The 27,877-nt window shown below is 37.4% G+C and overlaps 1 protein-coding gene across 1 annotated transcript in view; it reads left to right on the top strand.

Annotated features, from left to right (window-relative positions):
* Positions 1 to 27,877, top strand: part of DNAH6 (dynein axonemal heavy chain 6) — a 174,208-nt gene that overhangs the window by 68,256 nt on the left and 78,075 nt on the right. The window contains exons 40-53 of the mRNA XM_042449592.1: positions 3,174 to 3,331; positions 5,777 to 5,908; positions 7,186 to 7,357; positions 11,049 to 11,195; positions 11,326 to 11,399; positions 13,786 to 13,940; positions 15,254 to 15,485; positions 18,229 to 18,381; positions 18,738 to 18,878; positions 20,210 to 20,452; positions 22,243 to 22,410; positions 23,541 to 23,776; positions 26,265 to 26,526; positions 27,489 to 27,612. Coding sequence (XP_042305526.1) covers positions 3,174 to 3,331; positions 5,777 to 5,908; positions 7,186 to 7,357; positions 11,049 to 11,195; positions 11,326 to 11,399; positions 13,786 to 13,940; positions 15,254 to 15,485; positions 18,229 to 18,381; positions 18,738 to 18,878; positions 20,210 to 20,452; positions 22,243 to 22,410; positions 23,541 to 23,776; positions 26,265 to 26,526; positions 27,489 to 27,612 — 2,397 coding nt within the window. The remainder of the gene's footprint in view (positions 1 to 3,173; positions 3,332 to 5,776; positions 5,909 to 7,185; positions 7,358 to 11,048; positions 11,196 to 11,325; positions 11,400 to 13,785; positions 13,941 to 15,253; positions 15,486 to 18,228; positions 18,382 to 18,737; positions 18,879 to 20,209; positions 20,453 to 22,242; positions 22,411 to 23,540; positions 23,777 to 26,264; positions 26,527 to 27,488; positions 27,613 to 27,877) is intronic.

The following is a 27,877-nucleotide window of genomic DNA, read 5'->3' as shown; positions in this document are numbered from 1 at the left end:
TTGGGAAATCTTGAATCGTGCTGGTTGTCTGCTTTACAGTTTTGTTTTTGTTTTGTTTTTCTCTTCCACCTCCTTCTCCTCCTTTTTCTTCGCTTATTCAAGGAGTACTTTATCCTTGTTCAGATAATGGAGGATAAACTTCTTTCAGTTCCTCTACAATGATGGGACAGTTAATAAGCATTCTTCAAGAAGCTGAAGCTGAAGCTGCCAGATAATTATAGTACCAGGAAGCTGGATTGGGAGCAGGAGGTGGAGGGAAGCTAAAATATTCTCTTTTAAAGCAGTTAACTTCACTTAAATGAAATGTAAATGTTGGCTATAATCTGATGTAGTTTGTCCAGTGTTACACAGGAGGGCAGCATTGACTTTTGAGAAATGGATTCTCTTACGATATCAAAATGAAAAGGAAATTACTTTAACCTATTACTGTTGACTAGGGGCATATTTCAGTCTTTCTCCTTACGCTCTCCCACATATGTGGCTTCATTCACAAATATTTTCTGTTGTTTACAAATTTCCCACTATATATACCTTGTGTGTGTGCATGTGTGTTTTTCTCTCCCTGGCACCCCCATAAAATGTAGAACAATATACGTTTTGGAAAACAGAATAACATTGTGTCCCTTAAGTGGTAAATCCAATCAAATGAATTCTCTAAGAATACAATCATATCAGATTTATTAACCATCCATACCAATGTCAACTAAGGTAATAGTCATTACTAGGATTGCTGATTAATGTTGCCTTACAGTGAATTTGGGTCAAAATATAGGTATCCAATGAAGAAAACTCTTTTATTTAATGGAAAATAAACCTAAATATAATCTCTTTTAATCTAAATGAAATTTATTTATCTAGAAAAGAATTCTGCTACTTTTAGCAGCAGAGCAAATATATATATATATATATATATATATATATATATATAGACACACACACACACTTTTATAATTACTTTTCAGATATTTTAAGTACTTTCTGATATCCTTGTTCAGATTCAGATTATATTTTAGTAAGTTGAATTCTAGATCAAAAAAAGTCCTGAATTTGCTTATGTTCTTATATAATCTTTTACACTCTTTTGTACCAAAACCATCCTGGAAATCACCTTTAATACAATATGAAGAAGAATTATAAAGTCATTTGAAAGAAGCAACCTTAAGATCTCAAAACGCATGGTGAAGTGAAACCACAGCTGAAATATCCTTATCTTAAAATGTTCCCATTTTTATTAATTGAAACAGGCAGAGAACCGAAATCTCAAATGTGAATATGCAAACAAATTTGCTAGGAAAACATGTTGAGCTGGTCTGGAGAAATATTGTTCAGAATAGGAATCACATTTTGATCAAGAAGCAAATTCATTCACTGCATCTTGTTCAAATGGTGTTTGTTTAGGTTTCACCCCCTTCTGCTTGTCTAGTCTTGGTGGTATATGATGTTTCAAGGGAAAGAAGAAAATCTACCATATTCTTTGACAAATTACATTCTTCAATAAGAACCAATTTTTGTCAAGTAACACAAGGCTTAAGTCCTGAGGAACAAATAGCCAATGAAAATAAAGACATTAAAAATGCCCAGAGAGCTAAAAGATATTTTGGGCTAGAGCCCTGCGTAGCCAAAGTATCAGGTAATAATGGTGAATCAACAAGAGGCACTTGTACTGCGTTCATCACATCTAAGCTTTCAAGGTTTTTGCTGTCCTTCAGTCTGAACAACATGTTGCTAAGAAAGGAGGAAGCTGTTCTGCTACACCTGTTAAGACTATCCACCTACCTACCTTTCTGCCTCTGAGCTTGCTTTCTGTGCCTTCCCTATTGTGCCTAAACATTTCATGTATACACTTTCACTCTGAATTTTGGTCTTGAATCTTCTAGTGAACATTATAACAGCACTCATGTCCTCTAACTCTGAATAGGAAATAAATCCACCCATGTTTTCTGTATCCAAAAAATAAAAGAAATAAGAGATGAAGCCTCTACCATTGCTGGTGTTACCAAGTCATGCCATACAGAACATGTATCAAGTTCTGTTCCAAAACCAAGTAATGACTTGATCCCACAATTGTTCTAAGGAGGTAATATTAGTATTTTACCTTAGTGCAAAGTCATAGTTCCTGCCTGAAGTGTATCAGATCCCTCTTTTATCACTGCTCAGAAGGAGCCTAGTGATTCAGCATATGCCACTGCATTCAATACAACTGAACAGGGAAAAATTGATCAGATCCTTCATCAAGTAGATGCTGCATGTCAGCAATACCTCTAATTTACAGAAGATTCTGTTATGAATGTTATGGTATACATAGAGGTATATGCTTTGATGGGCTGCCAAAAGGAAAAAGACACTATGGAAGAGCAAGTGTCTGGGAATGTACTTTTACTAGGTGGAAGCAACAAAGTATTATAGTTAGCAAGAAACAAACAAACAAAAGCAGACAATATATGGTTTAGATTGCTTTCTTGTCCTAAATAAATGAATAAATTCTGTTATTATTTCATTATGTCCCACTGGTTTTAAGTCTGAATGTAGAAAATAAGCATTGAAAGCCTGCCAGTGGCTAACATTTATAGTTCAGTTCCTGGAAGATAGTTTAAGTAACCTAGAATTCTAGTACAAAAAAGAATAGGATAGATCTAGAACTATCAGGCTTGATAGCAGGGTGCAGATTAATAGTCCAGACTGAAGACAGCAATTCAAAGAAAGCAGAAGGCTGAGCCATGAGTACTGCAGAGAGTAAAAATCTGACATTTTATTGGGGCTGAGCTCTCCAGAAGCTGAAATCCTGTCTGAAAATATTACTGTTTGTGAAAACAACATTACAAACCAGAGCGATGTATTATTTATGATTGTTTAGCTGTGGCAAATATTTTAAAAATTTATACAGTCCTTTTAATTTAGGAATGAATTTAACAATGGCCCAGTACAGGACACATCATCAACACGGCGTGTGGATGCACACTCACCCAAAATGGTCCCAGGAGAGCGTGGACCATGCAGATGCTCTGCACTCCCCAGCCCTAATTTCGGCCCCAGGCCACCGCTAAAAGGCAATCTGTACTGGGTTAATGGCAGCTGACTAAGCTCTGATGTATAAATGGTGAATATTTAGTATATATGGCTTTGTTATATTGCATAAGCTTACCACCACTGATTTGTAATTTTTTATTGCTTAGGAGCACCAGGGAAAAAAAGAGTTGTCATTTTTGTGGATGATCTAAACATGCCTAAATTGGATCGTTATGGCTCTCAGCCCCCTATTGAGCTACTTAGACAATACCAGGACTTTGGAGGGTTCTATGACAGAGAGAAACTGTTTTGGAAGGAAATACATGTAAGCCTACTTTCAATTTACCTGTGTCTTGGAATGTTATAATCTCACTACTACCGTGTGATGTAAGCAAACCAGAAATAAGGTTAATTGGCCCCTAAAAGCTAAAATATTATCCTTTATGTGACAAGTGCTCAGGTATTTTATACATCCAAACCAATACCTTCATCCCACTTCACACAATATAATAAAGTAACAATATAGAAGCTGTTTTAAATGCAATGTGGAAGATTCCCCTGTGCTGAAAGCTGTTCATTTGGACAGCTCACAAGTGGATCTGGTGGGTCTTCTTAAAAGCAACAGAGTAATAAAATTTGCCTTTACTTGTACATGAAAAGACTTCCAGATTATACTCTGTTGCATTATTGTACAATAGAACGTACAGTAGATAATAGGGAATAATGAGGGCTGTGACTTATGGGAATGCGAATATTGAGCCTTCAATGACTGTGAAACATCCTGTTTACATTTGCATCTCAGGCTTTCTTTGGGAATATGAGCAAATCTTACATGATTTTTTCCCTTGGGTATGAGGTGTTCAGATATAACATTAGCGGGGAGAATTAGTATGTCTGAAGGTAAAATATGACAGTGAGAGGTAATAACCACATGTTTCACACTCTTCTTGTTCAGAGCACACTCCCCTGGACATAAGAGATGTGATGACTATTTAACCACAGTATATTGATATGGAAGTAACTGAAAATTTTCATTGTATGAATGCATATTCCAAATATAGTGAAAAGGTTGTTGTTAAAAACTGGAGTGAAAATAGAATGTATGTGACTAATTCAAGAAGGTGAAATATCAGATTGGAGAGTGATGTGTATGACAAAAGAAAGCCCCTTATGATGTCTTAATTTTACAGCATTCACCCTAACAGAAATTAGTTAGGATCTGAATATGCTGAACCTCATTGTTATGTAGGAATGTCAGAGTGAAAACTAGAGAGGTTTCTTGTACGTTTGATGGTCATGTAAATGGCCATGATCTGGCAAGCAAAGGGCAGCGCAGAGCCATCCCCTACCCACCGTCTGTTTTGCCATTAATTCACCTGTAATGTTATCTTCCTCTTTTCACACTTGTCTTTTCCAATGAATCATGTTATCTCATGATACATCCAAAGTATGATCCCCTTGGTTTGGTCATTTTGGTTTCCAGGGAGGATCAGGCTTGATTTGCTCTAGGAATCATTTATTGGTCATTTTGGCAGTTCATGGTATCGGTAGAACTCTTCTCCAGCTCTACATTTCTAATGAGTTTATTTACACTTGAAAAATTTATCTGGTCCCTCAAGTGTGAAAATATATCATTGAGTACCAAAGACAGGATCATCCATGCTATAGTATTTTTAATTTCTATATATGGTTGATAAAGCTGAACAGTGAAGAAAGCTGACAGGAAGAGAATCAACTGCCTCGGTTGGGCCGCACCTGGAATACTGTGTCCAGTTCTAGGCACCACAGTTCAAAAAGCATGTTGACAAGCTGGAGCATGTTAAGAGGAGGGCAACCAAAATGGTGAAACTTTCAGAAATCATGCCGTATGAGGAGTGAAATAGGGAGCTGGGTATGTTTAGCCTGGAGAAGAGAAGGTTAAGAGGTGATACGATAGCCCTGTTTGAAGGAATATCATACTGAGGATGGAGCAAGATCCAGAGAACAGGACCCAGAGCAAAGGATTCAAACTACAGAAAAAGAGATTCCACATCAACATTAGGAAGAACCTCCTGGCAGTAAGAGCTGTTTGACACTGGAATACGCTGTACCAGAGTGTGGTGGGGTCTTCTTTGGAGGTTTTTAAACAAAGGCTGGATGGCCATCTTTTGGGGGATACTTTGATTATGTATTCCTGCATGGCAGGGGGTTGGACTGGATGGCCCTTGTGGTCTCTTCCAGCTCTATGATTCATTTGAAATATGGTGCTGGAGAAGAGTCCTACAGATACCATGGTCTGCCAAATTGACCAGTCCTTTTTCTGTTAATCCATTAAAGGTAAAGGAGCCCTCTCCAATTTTCATTATGACAACCCTGCTGCTATGTAATCACTGCAAGAGACAATCCATTAGAGAACAGCAGCATTCTGATTAAGATTCTCTTGGCACAATCAAAATGTAAAGAGTTGTTTATGTGCACTTTGAGTTTCCTGGAAATTTCCTTCCACCTGAGGGCCATGGATGACATAGAATTTGTAGAATGAGATGAACCTGAAGACAGAACTGATATTTTTAGCCTTAGTTGAGCTATCTTAATTTTTATAATGTATATAATTTTATAATTGCACTTCAATTACAAAGTAAAATTAGGAATAGGGAGTCAGTCATGTTAGGTGAGCAGCAGGTTGTTAAAAATCCAGATGTTTAAACTTAAGAAACTGGATATTATAGGCTTAAAGACATTACTGAGTATTATGTTATGACACAAATTTTCTGTGATCTTTTCCCTTTAGGATGTAACTATTTGTTCAGCCTGTGCACCTCCAGGTGGTGGACGTAATCCAGTTACACCACGTTTCATAAGACACTTTGCCATGCTGTGTCTTCCAACACCCTCTGAGCATAGCCTTAAACAAATTTTTGAGGTCAGTAACAACATTGTCATAGTTACAAAGGACAAAAAATAGATTCTTCTTACACTGTCATAGCACATTGCTCTGTGCTGCTGGGCTTAGATTCTTAGTAGCACATGTCACTTTCTGAACTGTTCAAAGTTTTTGATGTGCATTTATGCTTTTTACTGAAGATTGGCAGTAATTGTTCCCAATCAGTTTCAGTGCACTTTCATGCAGCTCTATAGAGACATGATTATTAATTCTCTGTCACTGAAGGATTAGCCATCAATAACTTTCCAAAACATATTTCAATTAATTTCTTATTCATATATTTTTATATGTCACCTTAATAGTTCAATTGGTACATACTTTCCCATAAGCAAATTCCATTGTGTTCAGTGAGAAGTCAGTTTTCTTCAACCCAATTTTATAAATTTAAATTTAAATTAAGTTAGTGGTTAGCAACTATATTTGCCAGTAGGGGAGAAAACAGGTCTCTTCATTTTCACATACATGAATGAAAACATGAATGAAAACTAAATCTCTAGAATGACATGTGTACTTTGTAGTAAAGGGGTGTGTGTGTGTGTGTGTGTGTGTAAGGCGGGATCTGCAGGAGATGCCTTTCTGTTAATTTCTTTTCTGCTGTGGAGCCAAACATGAAGACACTGACCTCAGCTAAAAGTTCAGCTTTCTTTACAAAAGAGTACCCAGGTGAGGGTGGGGACAGACATAGCTGTCTCTAAGTTTGATTTGGCTGAAGGCATCTCTGTTACCTACCTCGGAATTAACTAATGTGGATATAAATTACTATAGGCTCTGATGCACACTGAAGCAAGTACTCCATGCAGTACATATCATGCTAAAAATATTTCTTCTTCTGAAATGATGATGATGATGATGATGAAGAAAGCCTTCCCTTAGAGGAATATTACATATATATAATTGCAGGTGTTGGTACATAACAGAATACTGATCTAGGCATGGCTGCCTTAGGTTCAAATTGACTCAGTCTTTTGACATTGTTAAAAGAATTACTGGAAGCTTTCAATGGCTTGAGGATGTGGAGAAATGTTCTGGATATGTGACAGGGCACTCATATGCACCAAGTAGTTCAATAAATGAAGCAGTTGCCTTGTACAAACACGGTTCTTTTTACCTTACTTTACTTTTCCTTCCTTTCTTTCAATTTTTTGGGGCTTTTGATTTTATAGTAGATGACTGTGCTTGAAGAAGAGAGAGGGAAGGAAAACTTTTATTTTTACATTACATTTTAATATATTTTGTGTCGTTTTCCTTTGGTGCAGGCTATTTTAAAAGGCTTTTTGGCTGAGTTTTCTCAAGCAGTAAAGCAGACTGCAAAAAGCATAGTGGAAGCTGCTGTTGAAATATACCAAAGAATGAGCATTGATCTTCTCCCAACACCAGCAAAATCCCATTATGTGTTTAATTTACGTGATTTGTCAAAATGTGTGCAAGGTAAGGTGTATGCTTTCTATATGGAACATTTTGTGTTCCAGGTTTGTGCTCACATTTTCAGTAATTCTTTTTGTCTAATAATTTCTCACTAGCCATCATACAATTCCTGATTTCAGTAATACATGTTTTATACACCAGTGCCATGTCTGCATACATATTTGACCTTTAAATAACATTATTTTGATGCTACGAAGAAATACTACATTATATAGTTTTTGTTTTATTATAAACTTTCAAATAAAGAAAAAGTGGGCTAAGAAATTAGGAAAATATGTTTGACAGGAGAATAGACAGGGGAATAATTTTGAAACAGAGGAGGAAATCCATTGCCGCATCAATGCCATATGTAGCCCATGAAGTTTTAGAATTTAGGGTAACCCTTTGGTCACGTCTAGGATGGGTTCTGTTTCTATGAATTTTTATTTTAGTTCTAAGCTAAACCCTACCAGAAAGAGAGGGACTGCATTAGAGGAAAAGACAATAATGCTTGCTAGGATAGTAGGAAAAGAGGTGACCACATTGCAGTCAAAAGAAGCCACAGTCCTGAGTCTGTAAGATTTGAACAGGGCAATTGATTATAGGGTGACCTGGAGGATTCTCATTCATAGGTTCACAATATGTCAAAGCCAACTTGACAGCAGTTAACAACAACAACTTCATCCCAGAAGGATCAGAGCCTGCTATTAATAATTTCTAGTCAATAGTAACTGGGCATGAGATTGCTATAGCTGGCAGTTGCCTGTCAATAAGAGTAATTCAACTCTTCTTCAAGTAGCATCTTTGTCTTTTTTATTATTATTATTTTGGCACTCTATGCTTTAATAAATGAATTGTGGATCTCTAAAGGAACAGGATGGCAGTGCACTCTAAAACAATAGTAGCATCATTTTATTTGATAATAAAATAATTATTTGATATTTGATATGTGGCCAACTTTTGGAATTCTTAGTTGCAGGAATTGTCATCTGCAATACATTACCATAGCAGCACAGTTTTACTGCTAGTTAGAGCTATCCATTTAAAGTGTACATAGGAAATCAAATCTCATGCTTCATAACATAAAGTGATTGCTTTACAGAGTCCACTTGGACCTTTTTCTTAGTCTACAATATTATGCAACAGGTTTAGTTAATATGGATATAAGTCTTTTTAGAAGTTTTCCTTGTGTTGAAGACAGGATATTAAATTGAATGAACAAAATTTCATCTAACTTTTTCATATATTTGTCTCCATATTCCACCACCTTCATTGTAAAGCACAGACATAGTATTTGATAGCCAAATGTTAGGCTGGAATTGCAATAGCCATACATAATGAGAGAAAATTACAAACTTTTTGTGTAATATACATTCCGTTGCTTAGTTGGTGCTTGTTGTCATCTGGTACGTAGCTATATTTATATTTGGTATCAATGCATTTTTCTGATTCTTTTTGCATTCAACATGTAATATAAAAACCATTCCAGTCCTTTTGCTGTTTATCTATTTAGCTAAACCATTTATACCTAGTGTTTCTTCCAGGAAGCTTGAGGCTTCCATTGTCTGTACTGCATGTGTGAATAGGTTTACCTCAGGATTTATCATACCAGTCTGCTGTCCCACCAAAATCCTTTTAGTTTAAGAATGGAAGCATACCTGTTTGGCAATATTTCTTATCACACTTTCCCCCACAATAGTGCTTTGGCAATCAATTATTACGTAATCTGTTTTCCACTTTTCCAAAATCCACCCTCTAAAGCTGACAGCAGCCAGCTTCAAGAGGGTGTTGGCAGCTGGGATCACTTGCCCTCCTGCTTCCTCCTGAAGTATGGGGCTGCTTTGCAATTTGATTTAGATACTTGGGGCATTTTCATAGTTCAGTGTTGTTCCCTATGCTATTTAACATACATGAAACCACTAGGAGAGGTCATCCGGCATTTTGGGGTGCAGTACTGCCAATAGACAGGTGACACTCAACACTACTTCTCCTTTCCACCTTAATCCAAGGAGGCTGTCCTGGTTCTAAACCAGTGTCTGTCATCAGTAAAGAACTGGATGAGGGCAAACAAGTTGAAACTTAATCCAGAAAAGACAGAGATGTTCTTTGTCATTGGGAAGGCAGATCAGGGAATAGGGCTATAGCTTGTGTTAGATGGAGTTACACTCCCCCTGAAAACACAGGTTCGTAGTTTGGGGATACTTCTGGATTTAGCTTTGAACCTGGAGACCCAGGTCTCTTCAGTGACCAGGAGTGCTATTGCACATTTAAAACTTGTGCACCCTGTGCCCATTCCTTGAAATGCCAGATTTGGCCATGGTGGTACATGCCTTGGTTACATCCCGTTGGACTACTGTAACATGCTCTACTTTGGCCTGCCTTTGAAGAGTGTTCAGAAACTTCAACTGGTCCAAAGAGCTGCAGCCAGGATGTTAAATGAGGCAGGTTACAGAGACCACACAACTCCCCTCTTGAAAAAGCCCCACTGGTTGCCAGTTTGTTTCCAGGCACAATTCAAAGTGCTGGTTATGACGTATAAAGCCCTATTTGAACACCAGTCACGGGGCATTTTCAACTAATCTGTTGAGGCAATTGACTTTTCTGGGGCATCTTTTTCATCATATTCAGAGGTATGGGAGATTGAGGAATTGGGATGTATGAAAAAGGATGTGGGACTATATGCAATTATATGCTATTTTTCCCATCCCACTTTCAGCATCATCACTGTCATTTTTGTTGTTCTTGTTAAAATGCATAATTAAAAATGGGAACGTGTTCAAAAATGACAACCCCATGTTTTAGCAGTATTGTATGCATGTTACCTACTGCAGATTTAAAAATAATGATATCACCAGTTGTTACATGGTTGTCATCAGGCCCGTAGTTAGGCTCGGTAGGGTGGAGCATTCACATGCCCCTGAGTCCTACGCCATCTTGGCGCACCACTGTTTGGGGCTCCCCTTTGGCTGGGGCCCCCGAGGTGGTGCCCCAGTTGCCCCACTCTAGCTATGGGCCTGCCTGTCGTGTTGTCTTCAAACAATTTCTGACTTATGGCAACCCTAAGGTGACCCTATCAGAAGTCTTTTGGGGGACAAGATTTGCTTGAAGGAGAGTTGCTTTGTCTACCTTGGAGGCTGAGAGAGAGTGACATGTCTAAAGTCTCGCAATGAGTTTCCATGGCTGAGTGGGGATTCAACCCCTGGTCTCCAGAGTCATGCTCTAACACTCAAACTACTACACTAGGCTTCATCTCAGTTGTTACATTACTTTGTAAAAAATAAATAAGTTTATGGCCTTATGCCATAAAATGACACGCTACAGGTAATGTTGTTCCCTGTGATACAGTCCTCCTTGGTTCTGGTCCTGCTGTTTACTGATATGTTTTAATAGCTTTGTCTTTTTAATTATGTTTTGTATTATATATTATTCACCATTTAGAGCAGTGATTCCCAAACTTTGGTCCTCCAGGTATTATGGACTTCAGCTCTCAGAATTCCTGACTGTTGGTCAAGTTGGCTGGAGCTTCTGGCTGGAAGACCAATGTTTGGGAACCACTGAGTTAGAGAAGAAGCAGCTTAGAAATATTTTAAAATAAATACAGAAATAAAGAAGTGTGGATTAAACTTTGAAGTATTTTTAAGGATTTTGATTTTTTGAAATATTTATATTAATTTATTTTGTAAATCACAGCCTCCGTCATATATTTTCTACACAGGTATATTGCAATGTGACCCTGTGTCAGTTCGAGACCAGGCACAGATATTCAGACTATTCTGTCATGAATGCCAAAGAGTTTTTCATGATCGACTCATCTGTAGCGAAGATAAACAATACTTCTATTCAATGTTATCTGACATGGCCAGTAAGAATTCTTACATTACTAATATAGATATATTACAGTTACTATGCAAGTGATATATATACACACACACACACACACACACAGAGAGAGAGTCAGCTAACATAACTTTTCAATTTATTTTATTTTATAGGCAAACATTTCAGTGTTTCAGTCGACCCAGATTCATTTGTGCAGAAACCAATATTATTTGGGGACTATATAAAGGTAGGTGTTTGATCTAATGCAAAATTGTATAGAATGGTGCTTATATGATTTAACTTTTACATAATCTTGTTCTTATTCCTGAGATATGAAGATAAAATATAAATAACTTTTAAAAGCAACTAATTTCTTTAGTTTAACTAGTAAAAAGGAGAACAGAGGAAAATCAAGAGTGATATTTAAAAAAAATATTTAATTAAATTATTCAGCTTTAAACTCATTATATTTGAAATGAGGAAAATAAAAAAAAATAACATACTAAAGGGTGGCCTTTTTATGACCATATTTTGGTTCTTATCTCTGATATTTAAAAAAACCAAATCTTGAGCATTATATTAAAAATACAGTAATCTAATAACCAAAACATGTATCTCACTACAAATATATCAATGAAGATTTTATTACATTGATAGCAAACAGGGTTTAGCATGAAGACAGCTTTTTTTAAAAAAAAAAAACACACACACACTTTCCTTTCATCTGGTTTTCTTTATCAAGCAGAAGTCTGATACTTTCAGGACTAATACAGACTCTTCATATTTTACCCTGAGTTCCTTTGGGGAAAAGTGGATTCTGTTTTAAATAAAGCAGTGGTGATGCTTTCCCCTCAGTTTGTCTATGGGTAATGCATAGTTACCCCATGTCTAGAACCTCATGTTTGGCTCAGTAGAAAAGCTAAAACAAAGGCACATATTAATGCAGAAAATATATTTAAAAGAAAGAATCATGAAGGTGCGCTGGAAATACTGTATTTCATTGAAGCCCAAAATATCTGATGTCAAAGATTTCCTCAGGGAGAACTGAAATTATTTGTCTAAAATTGGGGTGCGTCAAACAGTCATGCACTAAATTTAACAGTCTCTAACATATCTCAAGAGATTCCATTAATTTCCGTTTTCCTTAAGGAGGAGAGTAGATATGCTTTCACAACAGTCTCTTTGCACCCTGAAGACTAACAAGTTGATTTTCGGCCATAAGGTTTTATGTATTCAAGCCCATTTCATCAAATGCATTGGTTCTCTGTAAATGGTACTTTTTTCTGTTTAACACTGATGTGCCATCTCTTTTTTGATAACAAAAAAGCTTGAACCGCCTCAAAAAGTGTAAGGCCTCAACTAGACGTTGTAAATGAAGCGTGAATATGAGTAGTACTGAGAGCACCGTCATCAGCTGAATAAAGGAATGGCCAGTCTGAAGTAAGAAATTTATTCAACTGGTCAGTTTCCTCTGTTAGGCTCTGGAGCAAGTGTGTGCTGCTGGCGATGGCCAACTTAACTGGCTTCACTTCTAGAACTTCAGCAATCGGCTCTAGTATTGGGATGTCAGCCAATAAATAGTGGAGGCAGCTAGTCCAGACTGATAAAAAAAATCACAAAATTCTTTATGTTGATGCCTTTACTGAGGAGATGGAGCATTCTAAAATTTCAGTGCTGGTTAGATTGCAAGGAACTGTCATATTCAGGAATAAGTTCTGAACCAAATTCAGAGCTAACAGGTCAAATAAATGCAGAAAGCCAACAGCAGGCCAGCAGATGGACATGGCACAGGCCATATGGATTAAACATGTTGATGTTTTTTTCCTGCTTCCTTGCACTGAAATATTTCCTAGAGCAATCTCCAAAGCCTTAACAGATAAACCTCAGTAAATCTGTTTGCTAGATATTGATTTACATAAATGACTCCTATGTTCCTTAAAGTGTATTCCCTCATACTTAGGTTCGACAAAGGGAAATTCCTCAGTATTAAGTAATTTGCCATCCTTAGAACAATTAATCATTCAAATTATGATAACTTAACATTACTATTCTGTTAGTCACAGAAAGGGTGGAAGTTATCCCCAGTAACTCTCATTAGATGCACTGCTTAGAAAAGCAGCTATCAGTATTATACATGATTTATAACAAGAAAAACAAGGCACATTTGCCAGAATATTTATAATTGCTAGCATTCCCAAAGAATAGAACTTGAGGTGGAGCTATTAGATTGCAAAGCATTTAACAGTCTGTAAGCCAGTTGCCCCCAACAAGCTGGGTACTCATTTTACCAACCCTCAGACCCAAGGATGGAAGGCTGAGTCAACCTTGGAGCCCCTGGGATCGAACTCACAATCTTGTGGCTTCAGTTATTATCATTATCATTATTATAAACTTCAGGCGCGGTTTTCAGCTTATGCTGATAGCCGCATATATTGCTCCCGTGTATGACATGGATACACTGTATCTAAAAAGGCACAACACAAAATAAAAAGTGGATAGGGAGGACAGATGGAAAAAAAGCAAGAAGTCTTTCAACGGGGCTGGTAGAATTCTCTGGCTTCTTAGCTTACATTTCTATTACATCTTTTTGGGATAACATTTAATTTCTTTTTTCTCTCAATATTTCCATTTAGATCGGAGTTGAGAAAGCCGATCGACTTTATGAAGAGCTACCTGACATGGAAAAGATTATGGGAGTTTTACAAGACTATCTGGATGATTACAACATAGTAACCTCTAAAGAAGTAAAGCTGGTATTCTTCCAAGATGCCATTGAACATGTTTCAAGGTAAATACTTTCACTTCCATTAGAGAACTTTAGAAGGATCTATCCTATCCCACTATGTGCAGTGAGGAGTAGCTGCCAGTGCCAAGTAGATGAATTTCTTGAAGGGGAATAGCAAACAAGGTGTTACTCAATGGGATTCTTAGTCATGTTCAAAATGGATGATATTTTGAAATTCCTCCTGGACAGAAGGTTGAAATGTACATGTCCTGGAAAAGAGGACATCTGGTCTAATTGTTTATTTGCAAATGAATTAAATATTACAAAAATACTTGCATTCTCTCATCATATAAGAAGCCAAACCTGAGTAGTGCTGCTCCTGAAACCTTTCATTGATCAGCGAAGCAAGGAGCAGCTTTGTATGATGTGGTTATTCAAATGCCTATACAGACTTATAACTGACTTATGAAATATCCATACACTCCACTTTGGGGGGGGGGAGGTATTTTGTAATCTGGATTTGTATATACCTATTATATTTATATACCTATGAGGCCAGAGGTTTATATCACTATTTGGTAAATTATACCTGATAAATTACATAGTAACAGCCTGATATCTTCTTTCCTTGTGAAAAGAAGGGCGTGGTGGGGAAAGATATGTAATGTTTCACTATCTACCATTCCTCTTCTCCAGCTAAGCAGCTTTTTCACTCTCAGGATTTCCAAATACAAATTTGGGAAGTCAAAGAGATGTGCCATGATGAAGCAGCCGGTGTATGTAGTTTTAAGCTCTAATAGACAAGCAGAAATGCCTGTTTGACTGAATACCATTATTCTTTTGCTCAAGCACAGTACTGGAAAAGGAAAATTCTTCTTTGTTTAATGCTGTATTTGGCCTCATTGCAATTGTTAACCCCAACTAGAGTAGACCCGACAGTAACTTGATAAGTCAACATTTATGAAATTTTTAGTCTGTTTCTACAGCCGGAGACTTAAGTTATCTGCAAAAGACTACATGTTCAAAAACATATGGAAATGTGGATTTCTAGAATGAAAGAAACCCATTATTTGAACCTCTTATAGTGATATGTTTCTATACTGATTTAAATGGAGCTATGTATCATTAGCCTTCCAAAAGTTTCCATCCTGTTTGTGGCCAAAGAAACTGGAAACACTTCACCAAATTTATTTATTTAGAAACAGAGGAATTGTGTGGTGTTGGAGAGTATTATTAGCAGCGTCTGCCTTTCTTATGCTGTCCAACTCCCCACCCCTTGCTTAACACTATACCAGAAGATGAGAAAGATAGTGTAAAAAGCTCTGTACTTTTATGAATTTTAAAGAGTTCAGATTTATGTACAATTTTCTTTACAGAATTGCTCGGATGATTCGCCAAGAGAGAGGAAATGCTCTGCTTGTTGGAGTTGGAGGCACAGGCAAGCAGTCGCTAACTAGACTTGCTTCTCATATATGTGGATATAAATGTTTTCAAATAGAACTAAGCCGTGGTTATAATTATGACAGTTTTCATGAAGACCTTAGGAAGCTATATAAAATGGCAGGGGTGGAAGACAAAGATATGGTTTTCCTTTTCACAGATACACAGGTATGAAAAGCTGAAATGAAACTGTAATTCATTTTACAGTTAATAAAATGCTATGTGATTCATATCCCGTTGCTTATACAGGTACAACCAGAGTGCTTCGGAACAAGAGCCATTGGTTCATTAAATAACTAAACTTCAAATAAATAAGAAATTGTCCTCAAGTACTATAGATGAACCATTTTAGTAATGTTTTGTTCTTTCCTAGACTAGACTGCCCAACTTTATTCTTTCTGTACATTTTACAAGATTATTCTGAATATCAAAAAATAGCCTCCTTGGGTATAACACTAGGTTTTGGATGACACTTAATAGTTAAATGAAATGGTTGTCACTGTTTATTGATCCTCTTTTGCTACAACACAAGTTTAGCAAATGATTAATGTATTGCTTCTCATGGATTTATGCTCACCAATCAGACAAATGTTCAGTGTAGCATTCTTTTAAAGACAAGTGCATCCATTCTATTACCTTCTAAAATGTATTTTTTCCTAGATACATGGATGGATTTCACAGTGTTTAAATCTTTCAAAGAGCTTGAACAAAATCCACATCTTATCCTAATCAGAGCAGAAGAGAGGCTCATTATGAAATGTGTAATCAGACTGCAAAGTCTCACATCATCTAATTGTGTGTGATGAAATGGGTCGCATACAGTTATTAGTAAAGGAACTGAATAGCAAGGCCAACATTTTAGGAGTTAGTCATACAGAAAGAAAAATATTTGTCAGAATGCCATGTAGCAATATCCCTGCTGAATCCATACCACAAATTCTTACTGAAAAGTGGGGGTTTTGTATGCACTTTAAAATCACCTTGGCATAAAGTTTAATCCTTTAACCCTATGTTGCAACCTACACACTAAAAGGAAGTGTATACAGCATAACACACTGGCATGATCCTGCTTACTCAAAGTAGGCTAGATTGGGGGGGGGGGACTCAAAGTAACATATTATTTACTTATGGCTCACCTTTCTCTTAGCATGGGAACCAATGGAACTGAAAATATGGTTAAAGATACATAGTCCAAAAGTTAAAAAATAAATAAATAAACAATCCTATTAAAATATTTCAAACACTTTAAAATATATTTAAAATGTAATAGAGGAATTAGTACAGCATCCTGTTAAAATATCCCTTTGCCACACCCATTTAAAAGATGAAAATTGCTACTCACAAAAAAGCATACTATCTGTTCATCCCTTTTGTTGAAGTACAGAAATCTTAACATTCAGAACTCTTATCTAGTTATTTGCCTATATGCCTCATCTCATCCAGTTATTATTTCCCCTTTCTGCTCAGTCCAAAGCATTTGAAACAACAACAAACTGTGACACCTCAAAAAGGAAAACAATTGTTATAGCATAAATGTTTGTTTAGAAAGTCTACTCCACCCGATGAATGGAGTATTAACAAGAAGATAAGGCAAACTTGTGCTGTTCATATAATTTGTGTAAGGTATATCCTGATTTTTGTTAGCCAGAAATCTCAAAATGAATAACGCTAAAATCAGAGTAAGAATGCTATAATCTATACATGTCTGGCTAATAGAAAGCACTATTGTATTAAATTGGACTTACTCCCTGGGAAATATGTATGAGGCTGCAGCCTACATCAATAAAACAACAAAGAATGAATGCTATAAAATAGTTCAATAGTGCAGACAGCATGTCAGTGGGAAAAGAAACAGTAATTTAAAATAAAACAAAATCGCAGAAGCAGTAGGCAACCTGTTTCCATTATGCTATTAATTTATTAATTATTTAGGAAAATTTATGTTCCCTTTCATTTAAGAAACACACAGAGCACACTGCTGGCTATGTATGTCAATACAGTAAGTGCTAAGTATCTGCAAGGGTTTGGTTCCAGGACCAGTGGTGGATACCAAAATTAGTAGGTGCTCAAGTCCCATTGTATACAATGGGGTTTTAAATGGCAAAATCAAGGCCTGTTTTTTTTAATAGTGTGTGTGTGTGTGTGTGTGTGTGTGTGTGTGTGTGATTAAGCCATGGAACATTGAATGTGTGGATAAAGAATCTGTGGATATGGAGGGAGAACCTTCATGTGTATTCCTGCATGGCAGGAAGATGGGACTGGATGGCTCTTGAGGTTTCTTTCAGCAATATGATTCTATTACTGCATATATTCATGTATGTCTAGAAATTTTAGTCAAAAATTGACCCCCAAAAAACTGAGCCAACTTATCCACAGGTCAATGTAAGTATGTACTTCAACCCTTATTTAAAATTGAGCCATCTCCTGGTAAATGGCAAGAGCATAATCTGTCCTGGGAGTACTGACCACTCTCTATTATCTCATCCATCCAGTCTTTAGGGTGAGCACAAACAGTTATTCCTGCTTGAATTTTGTAAGTTCTTTGGCACTGTTTACCTTTGCTCCATCTTTTAGATCCTTTGTTACATGCCGATAAGTTTTACCCTTATCCACGGGTCATATCAAAATCCATAATTTTGTCCCAAAACCTGATCTCGATTTATACATGAGGTTGACGTATAGTTGACTACATATGGTATTTTATGATTCTATGAACTGTATCATATCAGTGTAACTTAGCTAGGATCCTGTGTACCCTAAGCATCAAAGTTGAGTAGAAAAGAAATTATTTTAAAACAAATACAATTTTTCTTACGTTAAGTTTCTGCTCATTTTTGGTTGTGTGTTGTTGTTGTTGTTTTTTAAAAAAACTATATGTCTTGTTGTTTTGACATGTTTATAAAATCTATAGATTGTTGTAGAAGAATTTCTAGAAGATATAAACAATATTCTGAATTCTGGAGAGGTACCTAATCTTTTTGAAAAGGATGAACTGGAGTTTGTTATGGCAGCTACCCGTCCCAAAGCAAAAGAAGCAGGGATAGCAGAGGGCAACAGGGATGAGGTAAAACCTTGTAAATGTTATTTTAAATGCTTTGGTTGAGTTGTGTGTGTTTTTTTAAAAATCACAGGCAATAACATGTAGATTATAGTATATAGTCTTAGCTGTGTCATACAATTATCAACTCCGAAAAGATGCAGAAATTATTTTTGATGTTGTTGCGGTTCTCAGGCAGAATTAAAGATTTATCACATAGGCTACAAAAATAGTTCATTAAGTCATCTAGACTGCTGCTTTTTCCTGTTTCCAAGAGTAAACAGTAAGTTAGCTTTCTGTAGATTTTAGAAAACTGACAGTTTAATTATTGTCATGCTTTCCTCTTATACTTGAATTAACACTTGTGAATGCCATTTTCTTAGGTATTTCAGTACTTTATTAACCGAGTTCGCCAGAAACTACACATTGTTCTGTGCATGAGCCCTGTAGGAGATGCTTTCCGAGCACGGTGCCGAATGTTTCCATCACTTGTGAACTGCTGCACTATCGACTGGTTTGTACAGGTAACTAGCTTCACTTGAAGAGTTCTGCTGAAACAGGAAGATACAGTTCTTATATAACTTGTAACATGTAGGTTCTATCTTAATGAAAAGCTGATATAATTTTGCTAATATTGAAATAGTAATAATATTGGCTCTTGGCTTGTCACTCAGTCCAAACTCTCTTTCTTTGCATCCTAGAATAAATAATATTTCTCCTATAATAAATTTAATATTTGCAGACTTTAGCTAGAAGAATTTTATTAATACTATTTTAATAGTTTTATTAATACTGTTTGTACTGTTTTTACTTCCCTTAAATTTACTCAGAACTTTACAAGTCCATCTAGTGACATAATCGGGAGGGTGCAGGGGTTGTGAACTGCACCGTGAGACACCCAAAAGAGGGGTGACACTTTCAGGCAGGATGGGTGCACGTGGACCCTGGCCAGATGCTCTGACCCTGAACCTCCTCCCCAGGGAGAAAGCCCATGACAAGAAGAGCACAAGGGGTGCACATATGCCTGTCCTGTTTTGCTCTTGGAAGGCCAGATAAACTCAGTCCAGAGTCTCAGCATTTCAAGCACTGAGAGAGTGCCCTTGCCGTCTGCTCCAGCCCTGGGCTTCCCTTCCAGGGAGAAAGCTGAAGACTGGAGGGGCACATGCACACCCTTGCTGGCTGCTCTGACTTCAGGCTTCCTTCCAGGAGAGAAAGCCCAGGCCAGAAGAGCAGAAGGATCACATGCCATGGTGAACCTTGGAGGGCCAGCTTGCCCTCCAGCTGCTGCTGCCGCCACCTCCCCATCCCTCCCCACTGGGTGACACTTGGCATGGGGACGTCAATGAGACCACCTCAGCATTTCACTTTATGACTATTTTTCTGCCTTTTGGATGTTTGGAGGTCTTACCAAATGTCCAGTCCTTCACTAGGACCAAACTGAAAGTTTTTATTCTATAAGGGTTAAAGGTTGTCATCACCATAGCTTTGAAATGTCAAATGAAGCACCTGCCTTGATTTCCACATCATGTGAGCATTAAGCATGTTCTACAGTTTCATATCCTGTGCTAACCAGCAACTTATCCACATGCACATACACCTTTCCTTGCTAAAAGGATTGTGTTTTTTCTAAATAAAGCCTCATTGTTGCTCATTGTGAAAAATCAGGGTGTTAAGAGTGAAAACCAATTCGGCTAATCAACAGAATTGATCTTTTAGCTTAAACAAACTAATGTTACTACCCCTTTGAAAGCTGCTCCAATTCTGATATAACAATTAATTTCAAGCAAAATGTTTGAGGCACTGGCTATAGTATGAGAGAAAGATGTTTCAGATAACCTTTTTATCCTTTTTTCAGTGGCCCAGAGAAGCACTTCTTTCTGTATCAAGGACTTTTTTTATGAACGTTGACCTTGGAAGTGATCGCATGAAAGAGAAACTTTCCATAATGTGTGTAGACATTCACATGAGTGTGACAGAGATGGCAGAGCAATACTATGCTGAACTCCGGAGGCGCTATTATACGACACCCACTTCCTATTTAGAGTTAATCAATCTTTATTTGTCCATGCTAAATGAAAAAAGGAAGCAACTGGTTTCAGTAGGTTGAATTTCTTTACAAAAAGTTATGAACTATGTATAGAAATGTACTTTGTTTCACTCTCATATTATTTTTTTGGCTTTGTAGAAATAGTGTAAATGTTGCTTACTTTTTTTCCTATTAAGAAATGGGTTTAAAATGAGTTTTTTTCTCATCTAAAGGACATCCATAGGACAATATTTATTGTTGGTTTCCTGTACTTTCTGAATGACACCAACAATAATAGAACTTAAAATCATACAATTTAATTAGTTTTAGTGACACTACTTGCTAAATCAGATGCAAATACTTTGTTCCTCTCAGATATTTTGAGCTAGAGCTCTCACAATCCTACATGGGTCTTCAGGAGTTGATGCTGAAGACATCTGGATATTCAGATGTCCCTACCCTTATGCTAGGAGTTGTAATACAGCCATTCTTAATGAAGATATTGGTGGCCAGGAATATGCAGAGAGATAAATGTCATTTAGTTATATATTAGAAAGAGAACAATTGTAAGAAATGGAAATCTAGTTCATGATGCAGGGACTGTCTGCACATGCCAGAAGATCCATTTCCTCCCTAGACTTGCATCATCCTGTTTGGATGACACAGACCATTAGTCCTGGGCTTGAGATCAGGTGGATCAGGCAGACTGGATGTGGATCCAGTGGATTTGGCCTGATCCTGGAGGAAAGGGGTCTTAACACAGGTCAGTATGACCTGTTGTTTGCTGCAGAGTTTCTCTGAAACTCTGTGGAAAACCCAGTGCAAACCAGACTGCCCACACATGCCTTACCTTACACCTCCACTGCGGCTAGTGAGAAGCCCCCCTGTTGCTATCTGAGATGTCAAAATGCAGCACCTGGCTGCACCCACGTGATCAGGCACCCCATTTCAACATTAGAGGTAGCGACAGTAGGTGTCCTCACTAGTTAAATGGAAGAGTAAGGGGTGCATAGCAGTAAGAGATCTGTGGTGCAGGGACAAGCAGACATATAAACACTTACCAGTACCTGTCCCTGCACCAGCCTGGTTGAGACTTGGCCCAGAAAAGCAGGGACCCAGTCTGTGTTTTCCTGGCCCATTTGCTCAGCCTCTAAGAAAACATGTAAATATTTAATCACTAGATTCTAGTTTTTGTCCCTAACACCTAATTTGTAGCATGTTCCATGAAACAGGAAGATCATTTTGAATAAGAGTGTGCATGGAAAAATGCATTATTTCCAAAATGTGTATATAATACTGAATGTCGACAAACAAAGCATACAGTTTGAAAATGTGTACATTTAAAGGTATGAAGAAAGAAGGCAATGTCTTTCCTGTCCCCTCCAAAAAAATCTGCATAGAACCAGCACGGAACTCACTTGGGTATGGAAAAAGCCAACAGCTGCTTGCAGAAAAGACAGCTTACACGATGGGGGCATTTGTGTTTGCTTTTTCTACTTCAAATTGTGAAAACTGATGACACATCAGATGAGAAATAGGATGTACATGGGAGCGAGGGCCACGTCCATGAGCGTGCATGAGGAGTGCCATGTGCCCCTGCCAATTGTAACCTGCAAAACTAAGTGGCATGATGGTGAAAAGTAGTGTCACTTTCATATTAAAATGACAGATTCCTTTAAAGAGAGTGTATAATCTCTGCAAATGTTTTTTGCAGGTATATTTGTCCTGAGGGAAACCAAATAGTAAATACTGGAAATGGAAAACAATGGAGATTGCCACATGGAGGAGCAAAGTAGATTGCTTCCGTCCTTAACATGTCGTATTCTCATTCTCATTAAACAGTAATATTTGCTGTTTTTCAGGCTCGGGATCGTGTAAAGAATGGCTTAACCAAACTATTAGAGACTAATGAACTTGTTGATAACATGAAATTAGAGCTATCCGCTTTAGAGCCAGTCCTAAAGGAGAAATCAGTGGACGTGGAAGCTTTGATGGAAAAATTAGCAGTGGATCAAGAAAATGCAGATCAGGTACAAAGTATTACATGTTCTTGGTTATGAAACATTTTATTATTTAATTTTAATACAGTGGTACCCCGGGATACGAATTGATCGCGTTACGAAATTTCCGGGATACGAAAAAGTTAGATTGGAAAAAACTGTTCCGGGATACGATATTTTTTTCGGGTTACGAAATTTATTTCGGCGCGAAATTCAAACGCAAAGCGCGGCTAGCGGCTTTCCAGCGCTAACGGAAAGCCTTTTCGGGTTGCGAAATTATCGGGTTACGAACGGAACGGCGGAACGAATTAATTTCGTAACCCAAGGTAGCACTGTAGTTTTAAAAGTACAACTCTATGCGATGCCCTGATACCATGTTGAGGTTGTCAGATTGCCTTTTACCACTCATCAAATCATAAGATGAAGCAATGAACTTAAAAATTAATTTGTCCATCAATCATATAGTGAAAGAGAATCAAAGCGGATAGAAAACAGATTGAGAAACAGATTTGTAGTTTTGTTAATACTTTTGATCCTAGTGAGCTTTTCCCTTGGCTGAATATAAAACAGACCGTTTTTGCTGTTTTCTCATTCCATGTAAAGGACCCTGTGGGTACATCTACACTGTAGAAATAATGCAGTTTGACACAACTTTAACTGCCATGGGAGCGTCCTACAGAATAATGGGGTTTGTAGTTTTGTGAGGCTCCAGTACTCTTTGGCAGAGAAGACTGAAGACCTTTTAAAACTACAGATTCCAGGATTCCATAGGATGGAGTATCAGCACTTAAAGTGATGTCAAACTGCTTTATTTCTGAAGTGCAGATGAACCCTATGTCTTCCCAATCTTCTGTGGCATGTTGGCAACTTTTTGGAAGTATAGGGGAAGTGGCACTTGTCAGGGCTGATGATAGTGGAATTGGTGAATATTACCTTGCTCCCACTTTTATGTCAGTGACTGTTCTGTAGAAGAACATGATTCAGAGATACTCTCAGAAGCAGAATAAAACTCTTGCTCTAACTCTATTAATTGTTAATAGCAGAAATATAAAAGATGGGGAAGTATATAAAAGAAAGAAAGTTGAAAAATGTAGTACTTCTGGAGGGGATGTAAGTGATTTATATTGTGTGTGTATGTGTGTGTTTATTATTTATGATAGGTTCGGCGAATTGTTCAAGAAGATGAAGCCATTGCAAAAGTAAAAGCAGAGGATACTCAGGCAATAGCAGATGATGCTCAGCGTGATTTGGATGAGGCCCTGCCAGCTTTAGAAGCTGCCAACAAAGCTCTTGATTCTTTAGATAAAGCAGATATTTCTGAAATTAGAGTTTTCACTAAGCCACCTGATCTTGTCATGACAGTGATGGAAGCTATCTGTATTCTTCTAAATGCCAAGTAAGTAATTATACCTTTTATCTAAATTTCATCATTTATATTTATTTCCAGTTTCGATTTCATGTAAAGTGGGGCCCATTTTCAAAAGTTGTTTATTCCAGTATATCTTGATGTGAGTGCACTATTATAAATTCCCTCACCTTTACAAAAAGCACCCAGTGAAATGAAGCTTGGATGAAGAAAGCATGGGTATTACACTATCACTGTTCTGCTACTCAATATTACAGGATAAGGAGGAGAAGAAAATTTGGGACAAGTGATTCAACAACAGCCACTATCTCCTATAACTTCTGATTCTGGGCTAATTCTTAAATCTACTACCAAATATTATGAAAAATGCACTGTGTCTGTGTGTGTGCATGTGCGGAGTGGGAGGGGAAAGAGAGAGAGAAAGGAATTAGTAGGGGAAATTAGAACAGTAAATATTTAAAAAATAAAAATAAAAGATTTCAATTGGATTGATGGAAAAGCTATTATAATAGTTTTGAAGTTTAGAAATAGTCAAAAGTCTCTAATGGTAAAATATTTTTCTTCAGACAGTAGTTGTGTCAGGTTTTCACTTCTCCCAAAAATATGTTAATTATTGTAGAACTAGATAATTATATGGTTTGCTTCAGGCAAAATCAGATCCTAATCAATATCCCAAAAGATTTTAAAGTTATGCATCAGTAAGCAAATGGAAGTTGAAGTGACCATAGATATATAAGGAAAAATAATCCAGTTTTTGATATGAAACAAAATAACTAAGTTTTTAACCCTTTAAGGCTTTCCAAAGTGGGTTTCTGAGAGCAGCATAAAATTGGTAAATTATACTTTTCCTTGCCTAAGGAGAATAAATCGGGGAACATTGTAAAGGCCCAGCCAGGGCAACTGAACATTGAGGTTCTGTACCAATTGGGCTGAAGAGGAGACTGTGCCAAGGCTGCAGCTGACACAGAGGGGGAAATGTGGCAATGTCAGGACAGGAATTGTCTTGAGGAGTACCAGCATCAAGACCTTTGCACTTGAAGAAGCTGTCTATTCTCCCACTTCTCTGTCACACTTGTGGGAAGTAGAGAAAGGGGTCTAGGTCATGGAGGACTAAGAGAAGAATAGCTCCCTGCCAGCCCCCCCCCCAAGCCTGGCCCTCCTTACAGCAGTTTCAGTCCCATGAGATGGGCCAGTGCAGTGACCAGTGGAGAATCCCTCCTGTCCTCAGTCCATGTGCCTCCACTAAAGAGACTTGGCCTCCCAGGAAGATTGGCCCAACACAGTCTACTGCCTGAGATGCAGCAAAGAGTTACATCTTCTCCCCAAAGAAAGACTCATTATTTTGGCAAAGAAGCTCCATGCATGTCCCCCTACTTCATCTCTGGGTGTCAGATATGCTAGGTATTCCACTGTGTAATTATATTCATTTTCAGGCAACTGGTTGCTTTCTCGGAATAGCAGCTCAGTCCATAATTAATTGTCACTCATCCATGATCAAATCATGATCTAATGGATGACGTAGTCAACCTAGGATGAATAACCACTATGAGGTCATATAAGTTTGCATAACTCTCAGTCATGCATATCTTTCATGAGATGATAACCATTGGGCTTGAAGTTGGCTCCACTCATATTAACAACTGTTACATCATCTAGTAGTTATATGAGCAGTAATTGCTTCCCTTGCAGATAAATTTCTGTAGACCAAGACCATGACTAAACTAGTTATTAGCTGGTCATTCCTTGTAATCAGTTTTGTCAAGTCTGATCGTAACAAAACTTAGCTAGTTTTCACCAAACACTGGAAATTATATAACTATACCTGATGTGATTCAGCTAGAATGTTAGTACAGTCGGACCTCCTTTTTCAGGGGGGATTTGTTCTGGACCCCCTTGCGAAAACAGAGTTTCACCTATAATCAAGCCCCATTGCATGGGGGTGCATCACGGGCGCACGCCCCATTCATTCTCACTCTGTTCGTCCCTTGCACGTAAGCGAGAGATGAAGGTCTGAAGACCCCGAGAACGGAGGGAGGACTGTATTAGCAACTTAAAGAGCTCTGGAATGGTAGTTTTGGCAAGGTGTTGTGCAATTGTATCTAAGGATTACATGAAATCCATAGAAGTAAAAACCTAAAATTCAGTTTATCACAAATAATAATAATAATAATAATAATAATAATAATAATAATAATAATAATTTATATATCCTACCCCTTTGAGGTCAATCGGGGCAGCTAGTTGAAATATTATGCATCACAGCTCTGTTTCCTTCATAGGTTGTTCCCTATCTACCTCCTCAGGCAGCTGCCATTCATTGTTCATAACTTTAAATTTCTTCTCTTCTCTTCTCCATACTGAGATTATTTATACAGGCTGTAGACGTGCACAGCTTGACGCATTTTGTCCTAATACTGATTTAAAAAATGGAAATTTCAAAAATATATAAAACTATCCTTGTTGATAAATTCTCTGGAGCAGATGTTTCTAAATTCCACCACTTTTTAAAATCTTTCAGGCCTGACTGGGCAACAGCAAAACAGCTTCTGGGAGACTCCACTTTCCTGAAAAAGCTTTTAGAGTATGATAAAGAAAATATAAAGAGTCAAGTATTGCTTAAGCTTCAGAAATATATAAACAACCCTGATTTTGTGCCAGAAAAAGTGGAGAAAGTATCGAAGGCTTGCAAGTCTATGTGTATGTGGGTGAGAGCTATGGATTTATATTCCCGAGTCGTAAAGGTTGTGGAGCCAAAAAGGCAGAAGCTAAATGCTGCACAGGTGTGTGTTTCCCCCAGAAATTGTTCCTATGCTGATTAATTATTGAATGAAACCCCCTACTCAAATGCCTTTCATGTGAGACATTGCTTCCTTTTCCCAGGCTTCTGGAGTAAACTACTTTGCTAATGAGGGAAATTTTCTCTATGAAATACAAAAGTTCATTGTCCATCTTGAAGGATTGCCTCATCCTGTAGCTGAAGCAGGGTTCAGCCTACTGTTTGACTAGTGGTTTGGTGACGCATCAGAATGAACTTGATTAAGCCTGCTTTTCCCTTCCCACTTCACTGTCTCTTTTCTGTTACTACCATCACCCTTGCCTCCACCTGAAGTACTTCAGCATGGAGTGATAATGTGTGATGAACTAGCATATTTGCAATAGCGTCTGAAGTCAGAATGGCAGCCATCAGCCATTATATGCCAAATGGAACTTTGCTAATTTTTTAGGCAATTAAAGAAGGAACCAGGATGGTTGTCCCTTTTGCAGCTGCCAGGGGCAATGTTCTTTCTACATGATTATTTTTTAAATACCTCTTTAATATTGTTGATATGACTCCTTTATTTTTTGCTCCCTGGTAGGTATGCCTGTTAGTTGGCAAATTAAATATTAAAAGAGGCAATGCACTCTGGTAGTTACAGAACTGGCTGGAGATAAGTGTGGCTTAGGTCTAAAGTTCGGAGAGAAGGAGTTGAGTAGTCTTGAGAAACCCAGAGAATTCTAACTTGAAGGTCTATGTAAAATATGTTAATTAAACAATTAATTTGTACTGTCCATTGTGTAGTATAAAAATGGTTTCCCCACAGAGCTGTTGTGGAAATGAATAAAATAATAATAAATAATAATAATAATTTGTTTTATTTATATACTGCTATTCCAAAGATCATAGCGGTGAACAGCAAGTAAGCTAATTAGCAAGTAAGCAATTGGCACAGTAATGATAAACATTAATTTTAATACTGGCTAGGCAGAGCTTGATGCGACTTTGGCTACCCTTCGTGATAAACAGAAGAAATTGAAACAAGTAGAACAACAAATACAGGAGTTACAAGACCAGTATGAAAAAAGTGTGAATGAGAAAGAGGACCTTGGTAAGTGGTTTGTTTTCTTTTTGAAAAAGATTTCAAATAAGATTCCTGAGTAATGCTGCAAAGACAGATTTTTACTATAGGAACACTCACATAGTCTGTGCTGCTAATAAATAATACTCGATAATTTATTCAAACCCTAGATATGATAGTAGCAACAGCAAGCAATAGCAAGTACATTTTTATACAGCTTATCAGTGCACTTAAACACTCCGTAAGTGATTTACAATATGTAAGCTAATTGCCCCCAACAAGTTGGATACCCATT

Source organism: Sceloporus undulatus, chromosome 2 (genome assembly GCF_019175285.1).
Source record: "Sceloporus undulatus isolate JIND9_A2432 ecotype Alabama chromosome 2, SceUnd_v1.1, whole genome shotgun sequence".
NCBI lineage: Eukaryota > Metazoa > Chordata > Lepidosauria > Squamata > Phrynosomatidae > Sceloporus > Sceloporus undulatus.
The sequence above is the reverse complement of the archived record's forward strand: the minus strand, read 5'-3'. Positions and strand labels throughout refer to the sequence as shown.